The sequence below is a fragment of the Cibotium barometz genome, chromosome 35 (genome assembly GCF_041138505.1).
Source record: "Cibotium barometz isolate CiBa-2024 chromosome 35, ASM4113850v1, whole genome shotgun sequence".
NCBI lineage: Eukaryota > Viridiplantae > Streptophyta > Polypodiopsida > Cyatheales > Cibotiaceae > Cibotium > Cibotium barometz.
The window spans coordinates 3,113,272-3,134,207 of NC_141080.1; the positions used below are offsets into that span (position 1 = coordinate 3,113,272).

At 43.8% G+C, this 20,936-nt stretch overlaps 2 protein-coding genes across 5 annotated transcripts in view; both read left to right on the plus strand.

Moving 5' to 3' along the window:
* Positions 1-2,594: 2,594 nt before the first annotated feature.
* Positions 2,595-20,936, plus strand: part of LOC147618058 (ubiquinol-cytochrome C chaperone family protein) — a 51,810-nt gene continuing 33,468 nt past the window's right edge. For all 3 annotated transcript variants that reach the window (XM_086775298.1, XM_086775297.1, XM_086775299.1), the window contains exons 1-2: positions 2,595-2,758; positions 2,856-3,069. In XM_086775298.1, coding sequence (XP_086631424.1) covers positions 2,627-2,758; positions 2,856-3,069 — 346 coding nt within the window. In that variant the 5' untranslated portion in view covers positions 2,595-2,626. The remainder of the gene's footprint in view (positions 2,759-2,855; positions 3,070-20,936) is intronic.
* LOC147618059 (uncharacterized) lies at positions 3,081-6,201 on the plus strand. 2 transcript variants are annotated; one of them, XR_015262164.1, is made up of 3 exons: positions 3,081-3,379; positions 3,480-4,384; positions 4,620-6,201. XR_015262164.1 is itself a non-coding variant. In XM_086775300.1 (2 exons), exons 1-2 carry the CDS (start codon positions 4,203-4,205, stop codon positions 4,891-4,893), a joined length of 456 nt encoding a protein of 151 aa, XP_086631426.1. In that variant the 5' UTR covers positions 3,396-4,202; the 3' UTR covers positions 4,894-6,201. The 2 variants fall into 2 exon arrangements, 1 of the variants encoding a protein (XP_086631426.1); XM_086775300.1 differs by lacking the exon at positions 3,081-3,379 and having other exon boundaries at positions 3,396-4,384.

Sequence of the window (20,936 nt, forward strand, 5' to 3'; positions counted from 1 at the left end):
TCATAATACAACTTACTCTCCCATTGTGCAATTGAGTCTTGCTCTTGCTAATCTCTCTCCCTAATGCATGCTAGTGAGTGTGTGTGAGTGAAGTGAGGTGAGAGGAGGGACGAGTACCCGTAGTGCAACATGGTAGTGTGAAAACGCTCGCGGGAGGCGAGGTGGAATTGCTTCGTAAGGAGTTGTAGAGCTTGGAGACCTCAAGGGTTATGAGCTCGACCATTGGAAAGATCCTCAATGACAGTTGCGTTCACTAAGTAATCTCTTTTTGAATGTGTTTCAAGGAGGGTTAGGGTGAGCCATAACACATAGGTCTACATCGATGAGACATTGATAGACCTCCCTTAAGAACAAAGGCTAAGGCTTAGAGTGTGGACCATGTCCCATGCCTAAGCAAATACCTCTTATCATCTTGACAACACGATATAATATAATATTCCAATAAATAACTAAAACTTATGAGATAATACTAATTAACACCATAGCCCATATAATTATCTTATTACACTAATTTGCACTTATGGAATAATAATAACACCCTACCCCATGTAATCATCTTGTTGCACTAATTTTCAGGGTTCTCTAACCCAATATTAGGTTAACTAACCATACGATTATCATCAAGTTTATATCATCGTCTTGAAGGTCCTCTAACCCAAGTTCAGGCTGACTAACATTGCGATTATCTCATTAGGTACATAACATAAGCATCCAATTGTTTTCAATCTATATTTAAATTTTGCTATATTTTAAGCTTCTTAAATTTTGAGCACTACTCGTTTCTTGGAGTCAAGAGGTTTTCTCAAATGCTCTCTCTCTCTCTCTCTCTCTCTCTCTCTCTCTCTCTCTCTCTCTCTCTCTCTCTCTCTTCTACTGGTCACCTCTATTAGGGAACCATCAAGTTGTTGCCTTGTGTAATGCTACTATCTACTATCTCAACCCAATGCTGCCAACTCTGCTATATGTAGCATAGTGCTACTAACTCTGTTATGTATGTAGTCCCATTGTTACTTTGTTCCACATAAAGCACCACCATATGAGCCTAATGATGGGGTGCCTCCATGCCAAAGTCCACTCTCTTAGGCCTGAGCCTACAACAACGAGCACCATCCTTGACTTGAACAAGTGCTTTAACAAATGGCAAAGTGGGCAATATGTTTAAGCTCCATGAGCTCGAGGCATGTTGAGTACTACGAAATTGAAGGAACTCAAAGGATTTAAGCTAGTCATGAGTATGCTAGCTATTGCAATTGGTAGTAGATTTGATCTACCCATGCTTTTTGCTATGTATGGGATTGAAGTGGTTTGATGTGGACTTTACTCGCTTATGTTCGTTGTTATGTGTACTTGAAGGTATTCACAATACTTAGCACGTGTATAAGAGGGGATCACTCGTGTCTTGCATAGCCAAGGGAGGTGCAAGAAGCAATATCTCAAATGTCCCATTCGCTAAGGCAAGGATAGAAGGTAGGTAGCCACATGCAATAAGGTAAGGGGAAAACATGGCTTAGGTTAAGCGTGCTTGTAATGACGTGATAATAGCCACCACAAAATGTAATGGGAAAGAGATTCTTAAAGCTGGTCATGACACCTATTTGCATAAGGGACAAATAGAGTCAAAAATTTCAACGAAGTTTGAGACCAGAATAGACATGATTTATGATTAGAAAAAGAGTTCATGGAAGACCAACATTTTCTCTTTGTAAAGTAAGCTTCTTCTTTTTAGAATTCAAGAACACTAAGGTTAATAACATTTGAATGATAAATATAACCCATATAGAAAGGGGTTGCCTAGGCCTTAGTCATATTATACTAAAAGAAATATCACTTAGGGCCTTAGTGGGTCTCTTGTGAGAAATTTGGGCTGCCAAGCAAGGGTGAATCATTAACTTGTTGGTACCCTATGAATGTGGATCGATTAACGAAGACGTGTGTGGTTTCAAAACATAACAGATGTGATTTCATTGACTAAGATAATAGGTCATGACTTGATAAGCATGGGTCATGGCTCGATAAGCACGCTAATATACTCTCAAAAGTGCATCTCCCTACTACGGTGCATTCATATCTGTGCATCTTCCTACTACTGTGCATTTATATTTTAAATGTACGGGAGAGATCATAGGCACAAATGGTGAATCTAGCTTATGAGTGATGAAGCAAATACAAACCTTATAAAGATTCAATGAGTGTGGGTGTAGCCTATGCAAAGGCCTTGGAGGCAGGCACAATGCATTACAAGGCGGCTGATCCCTTTGGCTTTGCATGGACCTTTAGTACCCCTCTGAAGGAACTCCATGCAAGAGAGGAGGCAGTTGCAACTGTTGTAAAAATTAGGAAAAACATGACGAATTAGCTTAAGATCAACAAGGTATCACAACTTTGGTGGATGAAGGCAAGTTTTTAGTGACGGTTAAGTCGGGTTCGAGTAAAAAATCATGCTAAAAATGGATTAATGTACTTTTAAATTCTTGTTGTACTATATATTTTAATAATATACACAAAGCCGAGCTACCCAAGCAATTCTAGAATATGGTACTAAGAGAGTGAACAAATTATCATAGCCTTGTCACCCTTTAATAAATATCTTTAATTGCAATACTCCAGCTTCCCTTGCGCGTGCACGATGCTCGCGAGATGGAGCAGGCAAGCCTGTCGCCGCAACTGCTGCAACTACTACACTCTGCAGGCTTTGCGACTCTTTTCCAACCCCGCACTCCAAGAAGGCCCTAAAAGCGTAGAAGACAGCGAGACGCAGGTGTCCATTTTTTCTTCCCCACCTTTAAATCGTCCTGTTCTCTGCTCATGATTAGGGTTACGATAATATCTTTCTTTTTGCTTTCACATTTTTGCAGGGGGCCGCCAAACTGCTCTTCGCTTCGAAGCCACAATCCCTCACCCTCCCCCCGGAATCGAAACTGCGAGTGTTGGAGCGCCAGCCCATTGGTCTGACAGGGTTTGCCCTTCGCCTCATGGGCTACTACCACCGAGACAGCAAGTTCTTGCGTGGAGCCTGCACCCTGCATTCCCGTGTTGCTCGCCATGTAGAGAACCCTGCCCTGTACGCAAGTATGCTAGCTTTCCATTGCAGATCATTTTTCAGGGCTGAAAATCCGCTTAAATTGTGTGTGTGTGTGAGAGAGAGAGAGAGAGAGAGAGAGAGAGAGAGATTAAGCGTCTGCTAAAGACCCAATGGGCCTATGAGACCAAAGCGATACAATATTGTGCATGGGATATCTCATCATGGAATGGAAAATACAAAAACATAGCTATCTCAGTGGGGTGATACAAAATTGTCCCATGGAAACTCATCATGGGATACCAAGAACATAGAACATGAGAGGAGCATCAGTCCCCATTAGATGGTATATGTGTGAAGGTACCAATTGAGGTGTCGCACATGGAAACTCATCATGGGATACCAGGAACATAGAACATGAGAGGAGCATCAGCCCCCATTAGATGGTATATGTGTGAAGGTACCAATTGAGGTGTCGCACTGCATGAGATGTGAGAGGGTACCGATTGAAGTGTCGCACTATACAAGGGTACCAATTGAGGTGATGTGAAGATGATCATTTTTCTTTTGTATTAAACTTTTTGTACATGTTATTTTTTATTTGATAATCACTGTGATGATCACCAATTTTCGTGTTGCACAAGCTTTCTTGATTGGTATTCCATGTCCATAAGAACCTATGAGCCAAACCTTTGTGCCTCTGATCCATGTTCAGACCTCTGAGTTTACCTTGTAGGTTATGACATCATAATCTTCTTCTCTCGATATTTTTCTTATGCAACTGAGGATAATTGCTTTCTCAAAATGGGAGGATTGTTACATGTATATATTTTATCATAATTTTGATGAATTAATATCGTATAAAAATATATTTAATTTAATTTGTACAGGACTCAGCTTAATGGAATGTGCAAGTGAGAACAAGATTAATATATATGTGTAAATGTGCACAAAGTCATTTTATGTAACAAGGCCCACTAGCAACTTTATTTGGGCAAAGGTTTTTATATGTACTAACCTTTTGTTACCACTGCAGTTTATATTCCTGCTTCCTTCCTCATTGTGAGGAGTCTACCTCTGCCTCTCTTTGTGATGCTTCTGAGGATGCCCCTTCCCTTGTCAGTTCTGCAGGTTTGTTGTTTTGGAGGATGGTTTTTTGGACCCAGTGAGATGCTTTGGATCTATGGTTGCTAATCGTGCCTGGAGCACAGTGGTACTTCTAGAGTTTTTTGGATTTGGATCAGAATTAGGTTGGGCTTGTATCAGTCCGACGACATCAGTTTTCAGAGGGGAATGTGGAGTCCTTTCATCTTGCGATGCCCACCTCAGTGGCGTGTACTTATGTACAGCATTGGGCAACTCATGGTACGGAGTTCGAGCAGACGGACTCCATCTTTTATACAGAGTCTTTACATCTTGCGATGTCGACCTTTTCAGAGGATGCTTTTGTACAGTATTTGGCTACTCTTGGTACAGAGTTGGAGTAGATTGAGTCTATTTCTTTTGAGGATTGCAGTGAGGAGCAGTTTGCTTCTCCCAAGATTGATTATATACAGGATCTGATCTTGGTTGGTTATGAGGTTTTTCATACTTTCTCCAGGTTGGATACACGACATTCGACTTCGGGGAGTGTTCTTACACTTGGGTTTGGAACCATTATTTGGAGCAACACGTTGCAACCTACTTGGTTGTTTTCTTTCAGAGGAGCGGTGTACTTGGGAGCTTGTTCTGTTGCTTTTGTCGCTGAGTTGTTGAGGAGATTGCTTGTGGAGCTTTCTTGGTACCTGTTTCTGCAGTCTTTCATCTTTGATCGAGGACAGCGTCTCTGGCTTCTTGGAGTTCACTCAGCATCCGGTGCTGAGAGGGGGTGTTAGACATCATCCCCTTCTTGCTAGCTTCCTGTTTGGTGTCCTATTTTAGCCTCTAGTGTTGACCATGTTAGCTAGAGGGGTTGGTCACCCCTCACATATGTTTTCCCATATTATTTCCCATTTTATGGAGTCTTGGTTATTTTTCCCAGTCATGGAGGACTTTTTCCCTAGTCGGTTGCCTTCATATGGGCATATATATAGCTGGTGTAACTTGGTTGAACACAATGCTAATCAATACACTTAAATACACTAAGATTTGAAGGACACTTGCTCAAATACAAAAAGTAAATTGCTGAATTGACAAGAGACACATAATGAGCCGGAACGGCCGACCCCTCCCTTGAGTAAATTGTATTACTATTGGAGAAATTCAATACATAGCTTCACGGGCATCCATTGCCAAATCCTCCATGCCAATGCATATGAAATTCAGCATTTAGAAAACATTGGTATGTCGATGTAGATCACCATGGAGCTACCTTGATGCCCGGCCCGACTTTAGTGTCCATATTCTCTACCATTGGCTCTAAGTTCTACCAAGCAGGGTAGCAACATCTTCAAGAGCACATAGGACAAGAGAAATATCACACAGGGGGGCTAAACAAGGAGTCCTGTCCTTCTACTGAATAAGTAATGACAACACATTGTCCAATTAGCTTACCAGTCTTCATAGAAGTTGTTGCAAGCGGAAGCCTTCGCGTTGGAAGCCTTAGAAGTGTTGATATCTTCGATTTGCCGCAATCCTTCGTCCCGAGAAAAGTCTTCAAGAGGATGAAGTGAACCCTGGGAAAGCTTCCCCTATGGTTCAACTTGAGAAAGGAAGGCTGAAATTAGGGTTTTCAGCAAAAAGACCAGAAATTACAGTAAAAATGAGAGCTGTTTTGTTGAATTTCAGTCATTGGGAGTGAGTAGGAGAGTGATTAGCACTTGGAAACACTCTTGGAATCTTGGAAAACACCCTAGCAAGTTGGGTATGGCTATGGAGAGCTTGGAAATGGAGAAAAATGGTAGAAAAAACAGAGTTTTCAGCCTCCAAAAATCCTCATGAAGAGAAAACACGAATTTTCTCTTAATAAGTGAATTGGGGTCCAATCAGGTGAGAGGACATGGGGAGATGCCCATTTATGAGTAAAAAGGGAGGATCGGGTCCTGGACATTGAGTCTTGTCCGCCTCGGGACTTCAGTGAGTGTGAACTTGGAAGCGGTCATAATTTATAAGTGACTTTTGGGCGCCCAAACTTTAATGAAGTGGGAACGCACTCACTTATAAATATTGGCTAAGTCCTAAGGGCTATTTGAGCCTAGATTGGGTAATACTTATCACCCGTTCACATGCCACACAACCATGTCAGCAGACAGTTTCACACGCACGGTTCACGGGCGGGCGTCCAACTACACATAGGTCATGCAGGCATGAAAACAGCATGCAATTTCATTTGCAAGCAAGCAGATAAAGATGCTATGCAATGCAGCATTGGCATGAGCAATTTCCGTTCATGAAACCATCATTACCCTGTTGGGTACGTAGCAAGTCCATAATGAAATCCATTGTAATACTTTCCCATGGCTGCGTGGGAATAGGGAATGGCTGAAGCAAACCTAGTGCCTTTTGCCTATCAAATTTGACCTTTTGACAGGTGATACATGCATGTACATGTGCCTCTATGTCCTTCCCCATACTTGGCCAAAAGAAATACCGCTCAATCATGTGCGTAGTAGGCATTATGCCTCTATGACCAGCATATGGAGGAGCATGACACTCATCCAAAACCTTTTGTCTCATGTCAGACACCACACATAGGCAATTATCTTTCATGAGATAACCCTCTTTGATCACATATGAGGGATGTGCATGACCAGCCATCAAATCAGCCCAAATAGTGGCAAAATCAGCATCCGTATGATACAAATCACGCATGGTAGACAAGTCCCCATGAGAGGCAACCGAGATAGCTGCTACATACGGCTTTCGTGACAATGCATCGGCCACTACTTTCTTCTTTCCCGGGGTGTGCAAGATCTGAAAATGAAACATAGAGAGGAAATTGGCCATCCTCATATGCTTCTCTAATAACTTAGTTTGAGTAAGAAAATACCTCAAACTTTGGTGATCTGTCTTCACAGTGAAATCAGTCCCAAGAAGGTAATGTTTCCATATAGTAAGTGCATGAATTACAGCCAAGAGCTCTTTCTCATAAATGCCAAGAGATAGCTCTGCATTATGCAATCTACGATTCTCATAAGCCACGGCATGTCCCTCTTGATTAAGGACAGCCCCTATGCAATTTTCAGATGCATCACATTCCACACAAAACTTTGCAAATCCGGAACGATCAACACTGGACCATGAGTAGTTGCATCTTTCAATTTGAGGAATGCATCTCTCTCTACATTAGTCCATTTGAACACGGCCTTCTTCTTTGTCAAATCATGCAAAGGAGAAGCAATCCATGCAAAGTGGCGAATGAACCTGCGGTAGTTGTTAAAAGTAGTATCTCATGTGGAAACGAGTCTTAACAAAGGGCATAAGTTATTATTTAATTTATGCTACATGAGTTGGCCATTTCCAGTGTGAGGGTATAAATACCCATGCCCACGCATTGTAATTATCATCTATTCATTGCTAAAGCACTTCAAGCCTTGTTCGTCAACTTCTCTCTCTCTCTCACTGCGTGTGTTAAGCTTCCGCATACACGATTCTGACATGGTATCAGAGCTCAGCTCTTGATCCTTGGCTGTACGCAAGGAGCAGTAGGCGCTCGTGATCCTCGGCTATGCACTCCGCACGAAGAAGAAGGTGAAGGCTGGGAATAGCGAGCATCTGCAGCAGCCAACCAAAGTGAGCAAGGAGGCGGCTGGAGCTAGGTGTGCAGTCTAGCGCAAGGGCATCTGTGTTGAAAGGGCCTGCATTTTTGTAGGCAGAGCACACAAGCGTTTTTTTTTTCTTGCAAGCAGCAGCCAGCATAGCCGAACAAAGAGTAAAGCAGTGCTTGGTGAATACCACAAGCGGCTACAAGGCAGCGCCGGTGGTGATGCGCAGAGGAAGGCAGTAAGGAGCAAGGCGAGCAGACCGAGTCGACTGAGAAGAGGTGGACGGAGTTTTCAAGATGGGACTCCCGTGTTCGAGCAAGGACGACAAACTGAATGGCGACAATTATGCGCATTGGAACTTGATCATGAGGCTATGGTTTAGCAGAAAAGGCTTATGGGACATTGTTGATGGCTCGGAGGAACGTCCCCGAAGGGATAGCAATCGGTTCACACGTCTTCAGGAGGAGTTTCTCAAATCTCTTGTGGATTGGGATGCTCACAATGCGAAGGCGATGTCGGCAATTGCAGAATCTCTCACCAAGGAAATTTCCCCTGCCATTCAGACTTTAAAGACTGCCAAGGAAATGTGGTCAAAGCTTGTAGGAATGTTTGATCGAGACTCAACAATGCGAGCAGTAACCCTTCTCGGCCAGTTGTTTTCCATCAAGTTTGAAGCCGGGACCTCTATGCAGTCATTTCTAATGAAGGCAAAGGTTATCCATGATCAGTTATCGGCTATGAATAGTGCGTTAACTAGTACCCAGTTAGCTGCCTTGGTTCTTACGAAGTTGCCTGAGGAGTACGAGATGGTCTCGAGGGCATTACGCTTACAAGTCACGAAGGAAAAGCTGGAATTTGATGATCTCAGCTCTTTTCTCATTGAGGAGGAAGCAGTGCTCATTTCCCAAGGCAAGATTTGAGTTCCGAAGGATGTAGAATCGGCACATGCTGCATCGGAATCCAATAAGAAGTCTAGGAGCTGTTGTTATAAGTGCGGAAAGCGAGGGCATTTGGCTCGGGATTGCAAATCCAAAGCTAAAGCTCAAGGCTCGACGAATGACAAAGGCAAAGGCAAAGCTGACGAGGATGACAGTGACAGTGATTCTACTAGAGATGCTACGGCGTCTGCCGGTGTGGCGAGGACTACACTGGCACATGCTCCAGCATTCTAGCTTGGTGGATGGATGCTACCACGTGCTTCAGCCAGAGAGAGGCATGTGAGTGGCAGAGAGGGGCAGTCTGTGCTCCCGTTTTGGTGATTTGGACCCGTGTGTCGGAGTTCAAGGCACATGCATCTGGCATGGAACAGCTTGACAAATCTATGGACGTGATGTGTTCGTAGTTCATTGGTAGTAGACTATGGTTGGGATGAGTTCCTAGTTCATTGTGTAGCAGAATTTTGGGCGTCGTGTGTCGACAGTTCAAGGTTCAGAGGATTTTTTTTTTTGAACGTGATGTGTTCGCAGTTCAATGAATGGGGGATCATGGATGTGGAGTTGTCTGCAATTCATTATTCTATGTGGCAGCTGAAGCTCAAGATGGCATTCCTTGAGGAGACAGGTTGTTTGGTGCATTTTTCGAGGTGTATTCGGTATCCGGCCAGTATTGAGGTGTCCATGGTTGCATCTACATCGACTTGGTTTCTTCATCTATGCCCACTATGAGCTACAGAGAGGGTGTTAAAAGTAGTATCTCATGTGGAAACGAGTCTTAACAAAGGGCATAAGTTATTATTTAATTTATGCTACATGAGTCGGCCATTTCCAATGTGAGGGTATAAATACCCATGCCCACCCATTGTAATTATCATCTATTCATTGCTAAAGCACTTCAAGCCTTGTTCGTCAACTTCTCTCTCTCTCTCACTGCGTGTGTTAAGCTTCCGCATACACGATTCTGACAGTAGTAAGAGCATAATCCAAGAAAACTACGGATCTCATGCACCGAACTCAATTCGGGCCAATTCCGAATTGCATCAATCTTTGCCGGATCCATCCGCACTCCATCTTTGGACACAATATGTCCAAGATAATGTATCTCTGACAAGAAGAACTCACTCTTCTTTTCATTTATGAAGAGTTTATGCTTATGGAGCTCTTCAAAAACAATAGCCAAATGAGCTTTGTGCTCTTCTTCGGTCTTCGAGAAGACTAGGATGTCATCAAAGAAGACATCTGTAAATTTTCTGTACCCACGGAATATGCGATCCATCATTCTATTGAATGTAGCCGGGGCATTTGTAAGACCAAAAGGCATAACAAGATACTCATAAAGCCCAAATGCTGTCCTGAAAGCAGTTTTGTGTACATCCTGAGGCACTACATGCACTTGATGATATCCACTCTTGAGATCAATTCGGCTGAAGCATGCCGATCCATCCAACTTGTCAAGGATGTCGTCTATGCGTGGAATCGGAAACCGATTCTTGATGGTAAGCTCATTCAAAGCTCTATAATCCACACACATACGAAAGGATCCATCCTTCTTTTGAACTAAGAGGACGGTGAACAATATGGGGAAGAGCTTGGCTGAACCAAATCCTTCTCAAGAAGCTCATTTACTTGCTTCATGATCTGGGATGCATTTACACGATAGGCTGGCCTATTAGGTGGTGAGCTACCCGGCACAAGATCAATACGATGATCTTTTGGTCGTACAGGTGGTAACTCATTTGGTAACTCATCAGCAAAACAATCATTGTGCTCTTGCAAAAATTTCAGCCTATCATTACTAAGAGTGTTTACATGTACATTATTTTCCTCAACAGGTGTTGGGGTAAAGGCGTTATGCCCACCCTTATAGTGTGTACAAGCCCATAAGTTATAGTACATAGTACACTTAGTACTTTTAATGTACTAAGTGCACTATGTGTACTAGTGCAATATACATGTGTGATAGGGGAGTCACACACTCATGCCTCATGAGTTGACTTATCCCCACAACTCTCTCTCTCTCTCCCCCTTGTTCTTCTCTGTGTATGTCTCCCACACATGAACTCTTAACCTAACCCTAATTCATCCTTCTCCCACACAACTGGTATAAGAGCCTCTTCATTCTCTCCTCTCCCTCTTGATAGCATCTCAGGCTGTGGAATAGGTGCTTACAAATAGCTTTCGTTTCACACCTCCTTCGGCCAGCATAGAACAGTGAAGCTTGCTCGCAGCAATCGCAGGCAGACAAGGCGTGCAAAAACGCTGGCCATTGATAGGCGAGTGTGGTAGCTCTACACGGCGAAGGCAGCGCTGGCCCTTCAGCGTGGAGCGAAGAAGCGCTAGGCGAAACATGAGCGAAGGCGGGCGTTGAATCACACGTAGGCGGAGGTTGGGCGAAGGCGGCGAAAACACAAACCTTGGTGCGGTGAGCGTGGACTGGCGACGTGTTGCTACCAGGCGGAAATAAAGTCGACGGTGTAAAACCACCGGGCGTTGAATCATTCGCAGCCAGGCGTCTACGTGTGAATGGGTCTATGAGTCAAGCGCACAGGCGGGCATGACGACTCGAGCAACCCCTTGTGATTGGGGAAGGCCAAGCTCGCTTTCTTGAAGAAGCTCACAGTAGCCTGAAGGGATCTATGACTCTCAGCGCAGCATCAACCTCAACAGCACATTCATTCATAAGCCCGTGCCGTGCATCAGCTACAGCTGCAGAAGCATCAGCATCAGCATCAATAGCAGCACTCTTTCTGCAGCAACATCAGCAAGAATTGCCCCCCTCTCCTGCAACAGCATCTGCAATCAAAATTCAGCCTGCAAATTGAAGAAAAATCAGAAATTACAAGGTATTTTCCTCAATTTTTTTTTGGGATTTGCAATTGAGCAAGTACAATGAACAATTGAGCAGATACAGGTGCCGAATTGCTCAATTTTGAGCGAAATTGGCAAAATTGGGTGACATTGGTCACAATCAGGATCAATTTGCAGGACATTGGTCACAATCAAGATCAATTTGCAAGAAATTGGATGTCAAAATTTCGGGCTTTTGATGTAATTGTGTAATTAAGCACTCATACATGCTGTATGATGTGAGAAATCGCACATTTGGGCAAAATTGCAGCAAATTGCAGGGCAAATCAAGGGGCTTTTGTGCCGATTTGGTTGATTTGCATGCAGGCAATTGCATTTGATGCTGTGGATAATGTGCTGATGCCTTACAAGCACTCAATGTGCCTGTAAATCAAGGGGCTTTCATGTATTTGATGTATATGTGGCCAAGGGGAAGCATCGTGAACACTCTGGATGCCTTCATGTGCGTCAATGTACCATGTATGATCCAAAATTGATCTTAATTCAAGGGGCTTTTCAAGTTTGTATGCTTGTTGAGCTTGGCAAAGCAGCAGGCAAGACTTTTATGCCTTGAATCCTCAAAAATCAGCTTGCAGTCAAGGGGCTTTTGCCCAATTTCTGTTCGGGACTGTTGTATGCAGTGTACGGGACTGTAAAAGTCTGATTTTCACTCATTTGGACAGCCAGAAGAGCATTTATTGCTATTGTACCTGCTGGTACAGATTTGGCACAGCTTTGTGCAAGTTTTGGCATGGCTGTACACTGTTTTGAGTGACCAAAAGGTTCAATTTTAGCTGCTGTACTTGCCGGTACAGGTTTGGTACATCGTTGGTGAGCACTTGGTACTGCTGTACAGTACTTTTGAAGGGCAACAGAGCACATTTAAGGTGCTGTCCAAAATCTGCAGCAACCAGATTTTGGTGATTTCATCACATAGTGGGAGAAAAGTTGCATTCTTGCTTCCGCAGTGGGAGATAAAGCTTGGGAGAAAAAACTGTGAGCACTTTGTGTGCTTTTGGTGCAGTGTTTGCACATTTTGCAGGGAGTCAGGCATTGACAGGTTGCATATTGCTATGGCAACCACAGGTGAGAGCTCTTCATTGCTTCACATCAAGAAGCTTGAAGGCTCACATAACTATGATATTTGGCAAACCCAGTGCTACAATGTGTTGCTCTAGAAAAAGCAGCACAAGCCTATCAAAGAAAGGGGTGTAATGCCCGCTTCTCTTACTGCTGAAGAGTGGGAAGATATGGATGAGCTGGCAAGATCTACTATCATGTTGTCTGTGTCAGATTCATTACTTTTCAGCATTCGTGAAGAGAAGACAGCTTGGGGAATGTGGCAGAGATTGCAGGACTTGTATGCCCAACAAAGTGCTTCAAGCAAAGTGTATTGGTTGAAGAAACTCATAGGTCTTCAGATGAAGGAAGGGGCGTCTATGACAGCCCATCTAAATGAGTTTAATGGTATTGTCAGCCAGGTCATTAATCAAAAGTTGGCAATGGACGATGAGTTCAAAGCCACTTTTCTGTTATGCACTTTGCTAGAGAGTTGGGACACATTCAGGACAGCCACTAGCAATTCGCATGCTATGCTGTCATATGCAGATGTTGAGGGTGCTCTTCTTCAAGAAGAGATGAACAGGAAAAACAACTCTGTTGGAAAGTCCAATGCAATGAATGCACGTGGGAGATCCCAGCAAAGGGGGAAAAGCCAAGAAAGGGGAAGGAGCAAGTCTCGCTCCAAAAAGGATTTGGAATGCCATTATTGTGGCAAGAAGGGACACATTAAAAAGCAATGCTACAAATGGAAAAATGATCAAAAGGAAAAGGGAAAAGGCAAAGACAAACAGAAAGATGAAGCCAAAGATGTAAAGTCAAAGGGCAAAAGTGGAGTCAAGATTGAAGAAATCAATGTGTCACATGCAGGTGGCAGTGAGGATGAGGTCCTCTTTACGTCTTCACTTGATGCCCATTCACTTCTTACAGGTGGTCATGGTATGCACTCATGGATCATTGATTCAGGTGCCTCCTTTCATGTCACAGGTTGCAGAGACTTATTTGTCAGGTATACTGCTGGCAATGAAGGAGTGGTCTATTTGGGTGATAACCATGCATGCAAGATTCTTGGCAGAGGTGATGTGAGGCTTGTGTTTTCAGATGGCTCACAACTTATGCTCCATGATGTCAGGCATGTGCCTGAGATCAAGAAGAATCTGCTTTCTACTGGACAGCTTGATGATGCTGATTATGTTACCACATTTGGTAGTGGAAAGTGGAAAATTAGTAAGGGCTCACTGGTTGTTGCCAGAGGCTCTAAGGTGGACACTCTTTACTTCATGCATGCAGGTGTTTGTCACCATGCTAATGTAAATGCAACCGAGCTGCCGGAAATTTCTATGTGGCATAGCCGGTTGGGACACATGAGTGTCAAAGGAATGGAGCAATTGTCTCGTTTGGGTTACTTGCCTTCTCTAAAGTTTTCAAGTTTTCAATTTTGTGAGCATTGTATATATGGTAGGCAACTACAGTGCCCCCACAAGAAAGCTCTTGGACAGAAAGATGCTCAGTTAGAGCTTGTGCATACAGATGTATGTGAGATGCCTCAGCTTTCTTTGGGAGGGGCAAAATATTTTGTCTTTTATAGATGATGCCACACGCAAGGTGTGGGTCTATCCTCTTCGTTTGAAGAGTGATACATTCTCAGTGTTTCAGAAGTTTGTTGCTCATGTTGAGAATCAAACTGGCAAAACACTGAAGGCTTTGCGTTCCGACAATGGTGGAGAGTATATGTCCAAACAGTTTCAGGACTTTTGTGATGCTAAAGGCATCAAGAGGGAGCTCTCTACTCCTTATGATCCTCCACAAAACGGGACAGCAGAGAGGATGAACAGGACCATACAGGAGAAGGTCCGTTCTATGTTGTCACATGCTGCATTACCTCATGGTTTTTGGGCTGAAGCTGTTATGACAGCCGTTCACCTTATAAATAGGTCACCTAACACGAGGCTTGGTGGGAAAGTGCCAGAAGAAGTATGGACAGGGAAGCCTCCGTCATACAAGTACTTGAGAGTGTTTGGTTGCGTTGCGTACGTGCACATACGCATGGAAATGCGCACCAAACTTGATCCTAAGTCTCACAAATGCATATTCCTAGGATATGGTGACAGAGGTGAAATGGGGTATAGACTTTGGGATCCCATGAATAGAAAGATCATACGCAGCAATGATGTCATTTTTGATGAAACATGCATGTATAAGGAGCCTGCAAGGCAACAGGAGCCTGGCAGAGTCATCTTTGATGATGATGGACATCATGGACAACAACAAAGGGCTGTAAATCAGCCATTACAGCAGGAAAACCAGCCCTTAAATGGTGCTGAAAATGGTCCAAATGGACAGCCAGAGATGGCAGAAGATATCCCTATGGATATACCACAGTTAGAGGAGATACCGGGCATGATTTTTCAGCCTTATGACATGGAACAGGAGCCACCAATGGGTGATATGCAGGCTGGACAGCAACCTGCAAATGATGGTCATTGGGTACGAAGGTCCACTAGACCCTCCAGAGCCCCTGACAGGTTTGTTCCAGGGGTTGACTACTTGATGCTCACTGACTGTGGGGAGCCCTCATGTTATAAGGAGGCTTTACAGAGGGCAGATAAGGCTCTTTGGGAGCGTGCCATGAAGTCAGAGATGGATTCTCTGCATAAAAATGGAACTTGGAAGTTGGTGCATTTGCCTGCAGGCAAGAAGGTTTTGCCATGCAAATGGGTATACAGGCTCAAAGTTGCACCAGATGCAAAGCCAAGATACAAAGCCAGGTTAGTGGCTAAGGGCTTCAAGCAGGAATATGGTGTGGACTTTGAGGAGATCTTCTCTCCAGTGGTCAAAATGACCACACTTAGAGCTGTGTTAGCTTTGGTTGCGCATGATGATCTGGACTTGATTCAGATGGATGTGAAGACTGCTTTCCTTCACGGTGATCTCCATGAGGAGATATATATGCAGCAGTCAGAGGGTTATGCAGTGAGTGGAAAGGAGAAGCTTGTATGTAAGCTGAAAAAGAGTCTTTATGGGCTCAAACAGGCACCAAGGGAATGGTATCATAAATTTGATACATTCATGAAATCCCAGAAATTCAGGAGAAGTGACATAGATCACTGCTTGTACACCAAGAAAGCTTTGGATGGCAGTCTATTGATCCTCATCTTGTATGTTGATGATATGTTGATTGCCGGGAAATCTCGTAAGGAGATGGATGCCTTGAAGCAGAGGCTGCATCAAACCTTTGATATGAAGGATTTGGGTGATGCAAATCACATTTTGGGTATGCGGATACTTCGGGACAGAAATCAGCATGTGTTGTATTTGTCTCAGAAGGAATACATTGGCAAAGTCTTGCAGAGGTTCAATATGGACGGGGGGAAGAAGACTAGTACTCCTTTGCCTCCATATGTGAAACTCAGTGCTATGGACAGCCCACAGTCAGATAGAGACAGGGCTGATATGGCCAAGATTCCGTATGCTTCAGCTTGTGGCAGTCTCATATATGCCATGGTTGCTACTAGGCCGGACATTGCATTTGCAGTGGGAGTGGTTTCTAGATACATGGCCAACCCTGGCAAGAAGCATTGGGAAGCAGTGAAAGGTGTCATGAGATACCTGAAGGGCACACAGGATTTGTGCATTTGCTTTGGCAAACAGGATGCATTAGTGCATGGTTACACGGATTCGGGAAGGGCACACAGGATTTGTGCATTTGCTTTGGCAAACAGGATGCATTAGTGCATGGTTACACGGATTCGGATTATGCCGGTCATCCAGATAACCGGAAGTCTACTACCGGTTATGTATTTACATTCACAGGTGGTGCTGTGTCATGGATATCCAGGATGCAGAAGTGCACAGCCTTATCTACTACAGAGGCCGAGTATATTGCAGCCACAGAGGCCTGCAAGGAGGCATTATGGCTATCTCGGTTAGTGGTTGATTTGGGTTATACAGGGGATATTCCACTGTTGCATTGTGACAGTCAGAGTGCCATCTAGTTGGCAAAGAACCTTGTCTTTCATGCAAAGATGAAGCATGTGGATGTGAAGTATCACTTCATCAGAGAGGTGATAGAGAACAAGCAAATTCAGCTTGTTAAGATTCATACGGATGACAACCCGGCTGATCTGTTGACAAAGAGTTTGCCTCCGGAGCGGTTTGCTCATTGCTGACACTTGATGGGCATTGGATGAGGCCAGTTTCAGCCTTGATTTGGCCTTGTATATTATCATGTACATGCTGATTTTTCTTTTCCTTTACTTAAGGGCACTTTGCCTTTAAGTGGGAGGTTGTTGGGGTAAAGGCGTTATACCCACCCTTATAGTGTGTACAAGCCCATAAGTTATAGTACATAGTACACTTAGTACTTTTAATGTACTAAGTGCACTATGTGTACTAGTGCAATATACATGTGTGATAGGGGAGTCACACACTCATGCCTCATGAGTTGACTTATCCCCACAACTCTCTCTCTCTCTCTCCCCCTTGTTCTTCTCTGTGTACAAGCCCATAAGTTATAGTACATAGTACACTTAGTACTTTTAATGTACTAAGTGCACTATGTGTACTAGTGCAATATACATGTGTGATAGGGGAGTCACACACTCATGCCTCATGAGTTGACTCATCCCCACAACTCTCTCTCTCTCTCTCCCCCTTGTTCTTCTCTGTGTATGTCTCCCACACATGAACTCTTAACCTAACCCTAATTCATCCTTCTCCCACACAACAGGATCTCGTACAAAAATCAAGTACGCAAAAATACTCTTTTTCATTACTTTCTTAATTTGTACATGAGATACAAGGGGAATGGTATCACCCTCTTCACTAGCATCAATTACATGTTCTCGGCCTTTATGCATGAAGGTGATCCTGTTAGTCTTGTAAGCCTTGCACGGATCAATACGTGTATGCCAAGGCTTTCCAAGCAATACATCACAGCCATTTAAAGGCACTACAAGAAAATCCTCATGATCCACATAGCCTTGAATGTGTATGCGCAACTTGCCAAAAATAGGCATGACCTGCACTTCTCTACCAACAAAGGTAGCCCCTGCTTCAATTTGAGGACCCATGTCCTCCACTTCAATACCCAAAGCAGCTACCATCTGAGTGGATATGAAATTTTCAGATGCACAATCATCAAACATGAACAAAGCGGGCTGATCTTTGAGCTGTCCCCAAGCTTTACATACAACCCTATCTTTGCTATCATGTGAAGTGTTGCCCTGCACATCCGGAACCATATGCACATTAGGCTTCGGTACATTAGCTTTTTTAGCTTTGTTCTTCTTATTTGGGCATGCTCTTGCCATGTGCTCAGTGCTACCACAAGTAAAGCATTTGCCTTCACGCATATACTGCTCCTCCTTCTCAGCACTAAGACCAAAGTTTGCCGGCTTATAAGGGCGCTTTTTAGCAAACTTATTTTCAGCTTCTGGACCTGATTTGGCTTGGTTTTGGTCCCTTTTAGGTGACTGTCCATCATTTTGCAGGTTTTGGACAGCCCTCACTTTGCCTTGAAATGAGGGTTTAGCCTTATTGGATCGACTCAATTTGAGTTCCAATTGCTCGGTGGTGGTGGCGGCGGCGATTAATTGGTGTAAGGTATGACCAGGATACATTTGTAATCCCGCTTTGTACACGGGTTGCAACCCCGATTGAAACCTTCTCTTCCTTTCCGCCTCGGTGACATGCATAAATGGAGACACCTCCAAGAGCACTTTCCAAAACTTTTGTATATATGCATTTACCGATTCCCCCTCATTTTGCTTTACCCAATCCCACTTCATTGTTATCTCATTCAATGCATTGGGAGGCAAGAATTGAGCATAGAACCTCTCCTTGAACTCTTCCCATGATCTAACAGGATTCGGTGAGAGCTTCTCCGTGAGCCACCAATGGGCAGCAATGCCTTTCATGAACATGCTTACATGCCGGATCATGGATTTCTGAGTGAAATCCTGATCACTGAAAGCAATATCAAACTGGGCAATAAAAGCAAGTGCCTTTGATGCATCATATTCCCCATGATATGTGTCAAACTTCATAGATTTGTCTCCGGCTTTGAAGTCACGAGACTTTGATGCATGTGTGTGCATCTCAACATGTTTTCCCCCATGTTTGTCCATTGGAACAGCCCCTGTGTGATTGGCATCATTTTTGGACCAAAAGGTGATGCATAAGGCATAGATACATGTGCCTTGTAAGCATGAGGCATGGCTGGCTCCTCAACATGCATTGATACATTTTCAGCCATAACTTCTCCCTCACGAGCACACTCGAAGGCATGAGTGGCATGAGAGATACGCGGAATACCTGCACCAACAGAAAATTGCAGCCCATGTTGCATGTGTTGTGCATGCACATTTTCAGCCAGCAATGGCATTTGACATACATTTTGACCACTGCCATAAACATTGTATCCTTCACGGGCTACATAAGGTATTCCTGCATGGCGTGAAGTCACTGATTGTTCCTCTCCCATAGCATGGAGATTTATCCTCTTAGACATAAGTTCTTGTTCGGGCACTAGTGGGGATTCCAAGACATGTGGAATGGTTGCCTTTTTTGCATAGGCATCCTCGGTACGAGCCAAGTATGCATGTGCTGCATCCCTCGGTTGCATGTGCAACTCTTGAGCAATCATTGTCATTGCATGATCCATACAGGGTTAGTTCCGTACGTCGTACGACTGAAACCGTACGTACCTGCCGTACGGTATGGTACTGTACGGATTCGTACGATACCGTACGATTATTTTTTTAATTTTTTTATTTTTTGTGTTGTTGTTGTTGTTGTTGTTGTTGTTGTTGTTGTTGTTGTTGTTGCGTGGAGCAATTTCAGTCTTCTAGAGAGCCATTCATCGCCCTTTGCAGCCTATAGGGAGCTGTTTGTCAGGAGCATGTGCACTTGCCATTGCCATATTAGGCAAGCGATCATATTGCCTGATGAGGAGGAGGAGGCAATCTTCATGGAGCTCTATAGTGAGCTTGTGGCAGCAGATACTTGCAGCACCAGGAGTCAGCATGGACGGGGCCGAGCAGTTGGAGTTCATAGGCCTCCGGCTTCGGCATCGGCAAAGGGTGGCCTTCGCACATATGTGAGGCGGGGATCCTCGAGCTCCAATCCCCGCCTTCATGATGATATTCCATTGCCCCCTCATGATGATACCCCACTGCCTAGAGAGCCCTTGTTTGATGATGATGGCAACCTACTTAGCGAGAATGATCCCCAGAGCGTCTCGTCCACCTTCGAAGAGTCCTCTTCAAAGAACTCTCTTGATGGACACTCTAGTAGTGATCATGTTGATAATCATGCAGATGTTGGTGATGATGTAGACTTTTGATATGTTATAGCTCTCTAGGCATTGGGCATCTATCTCCTTCTAGCCCATCGATGATGTATTGTAGTATGTAGTATCATGTATGTACGCATGTTGGCGGTCGCCCATGCCATGAGTTTTTGGCCTATCCTTTTGTAGCAATTTTGTACTCTAATGGCATGATGACATTATGTTCATGGTTCTACTATTTTGTAACTTCTTGTCTACAATTTTTAAGTTTAGGAAGTATTTTTTTTTAAAAACGTACTAATATCGTACCGTACCTCAAAAAATTTTAAGGTACCAATTAGTACCGTATTTTATCGCACCGTACCGTACCGTACCTTTTGTACTAACTAACCATGGATCCATATAAGATTCAGCTTTCTTGGCCTTCAAACGATCATGTACCAATGGATCCTCGTGGCGATAGAGATTCAATTCTTCTTGTTGTGCATGGAGAAGAGCCTGTATATGAGTAAGTTCAGCCCTCAAGACTATGGACTCTTCTTCTTGCATCTTCTCTTTGCCACACGGGACGGCTGTCCCACATATTCATGTTCCCTATTGTGCACCACATGAGTTTGCTTATCCTGTAAAGCATTGGAGGCATGCATTTCATTGTCCCTGCCTCTTGTGTTAGCATCTCCAACATTCATTGTATGGCTGTCCATAATGTTCTAAGTGTAGAGATAGCTAGTGTTCACGGTGATCGTCTCTCACGATAGAAGTGAAAGAGAACCGTATGCTCTGATACCAATGTAACTTGGTTGAACACAATGCTAATCAATACACTTAAATACACTAAGATTTGAAGGACACTTGCTCAAATACAAGAAGTAAATTGCTGAATTGACAAGAGACACACAATGAGCCGGAACGGCCGACCCCTCCCTTGAGTAAATTGTATTACTATTGGAGAAATTCAATACATAGCTTCACGGGCATCCATTGCCAAATCCTCCATGTCAATGCATATGAAATTCAGCATTTAGAAAACATTGGTATGTCGATGTAGATCACCAAGGAGCTGCCTTGATGCCCGGCCCGACTTCAATGTCCATATTCTCTAC

Bases quoted from the DNA above. Each gene is read 5' to 3' on its own strand.
- LOC147618059 (XM_086775300.1), top strand. From the start codon at position 4,203: ATGGTTGCTAATCGTGCCTGGAGCACAGTGGTACTTCTAGAGTTTTTT. The intron at 4,385-4,619 runs GTACGGAGTTCG...TACTTTCTCCAG, and splicing joins ACAGCATTGGGCAACTCATG to GTTGGATACACGACATTCGA.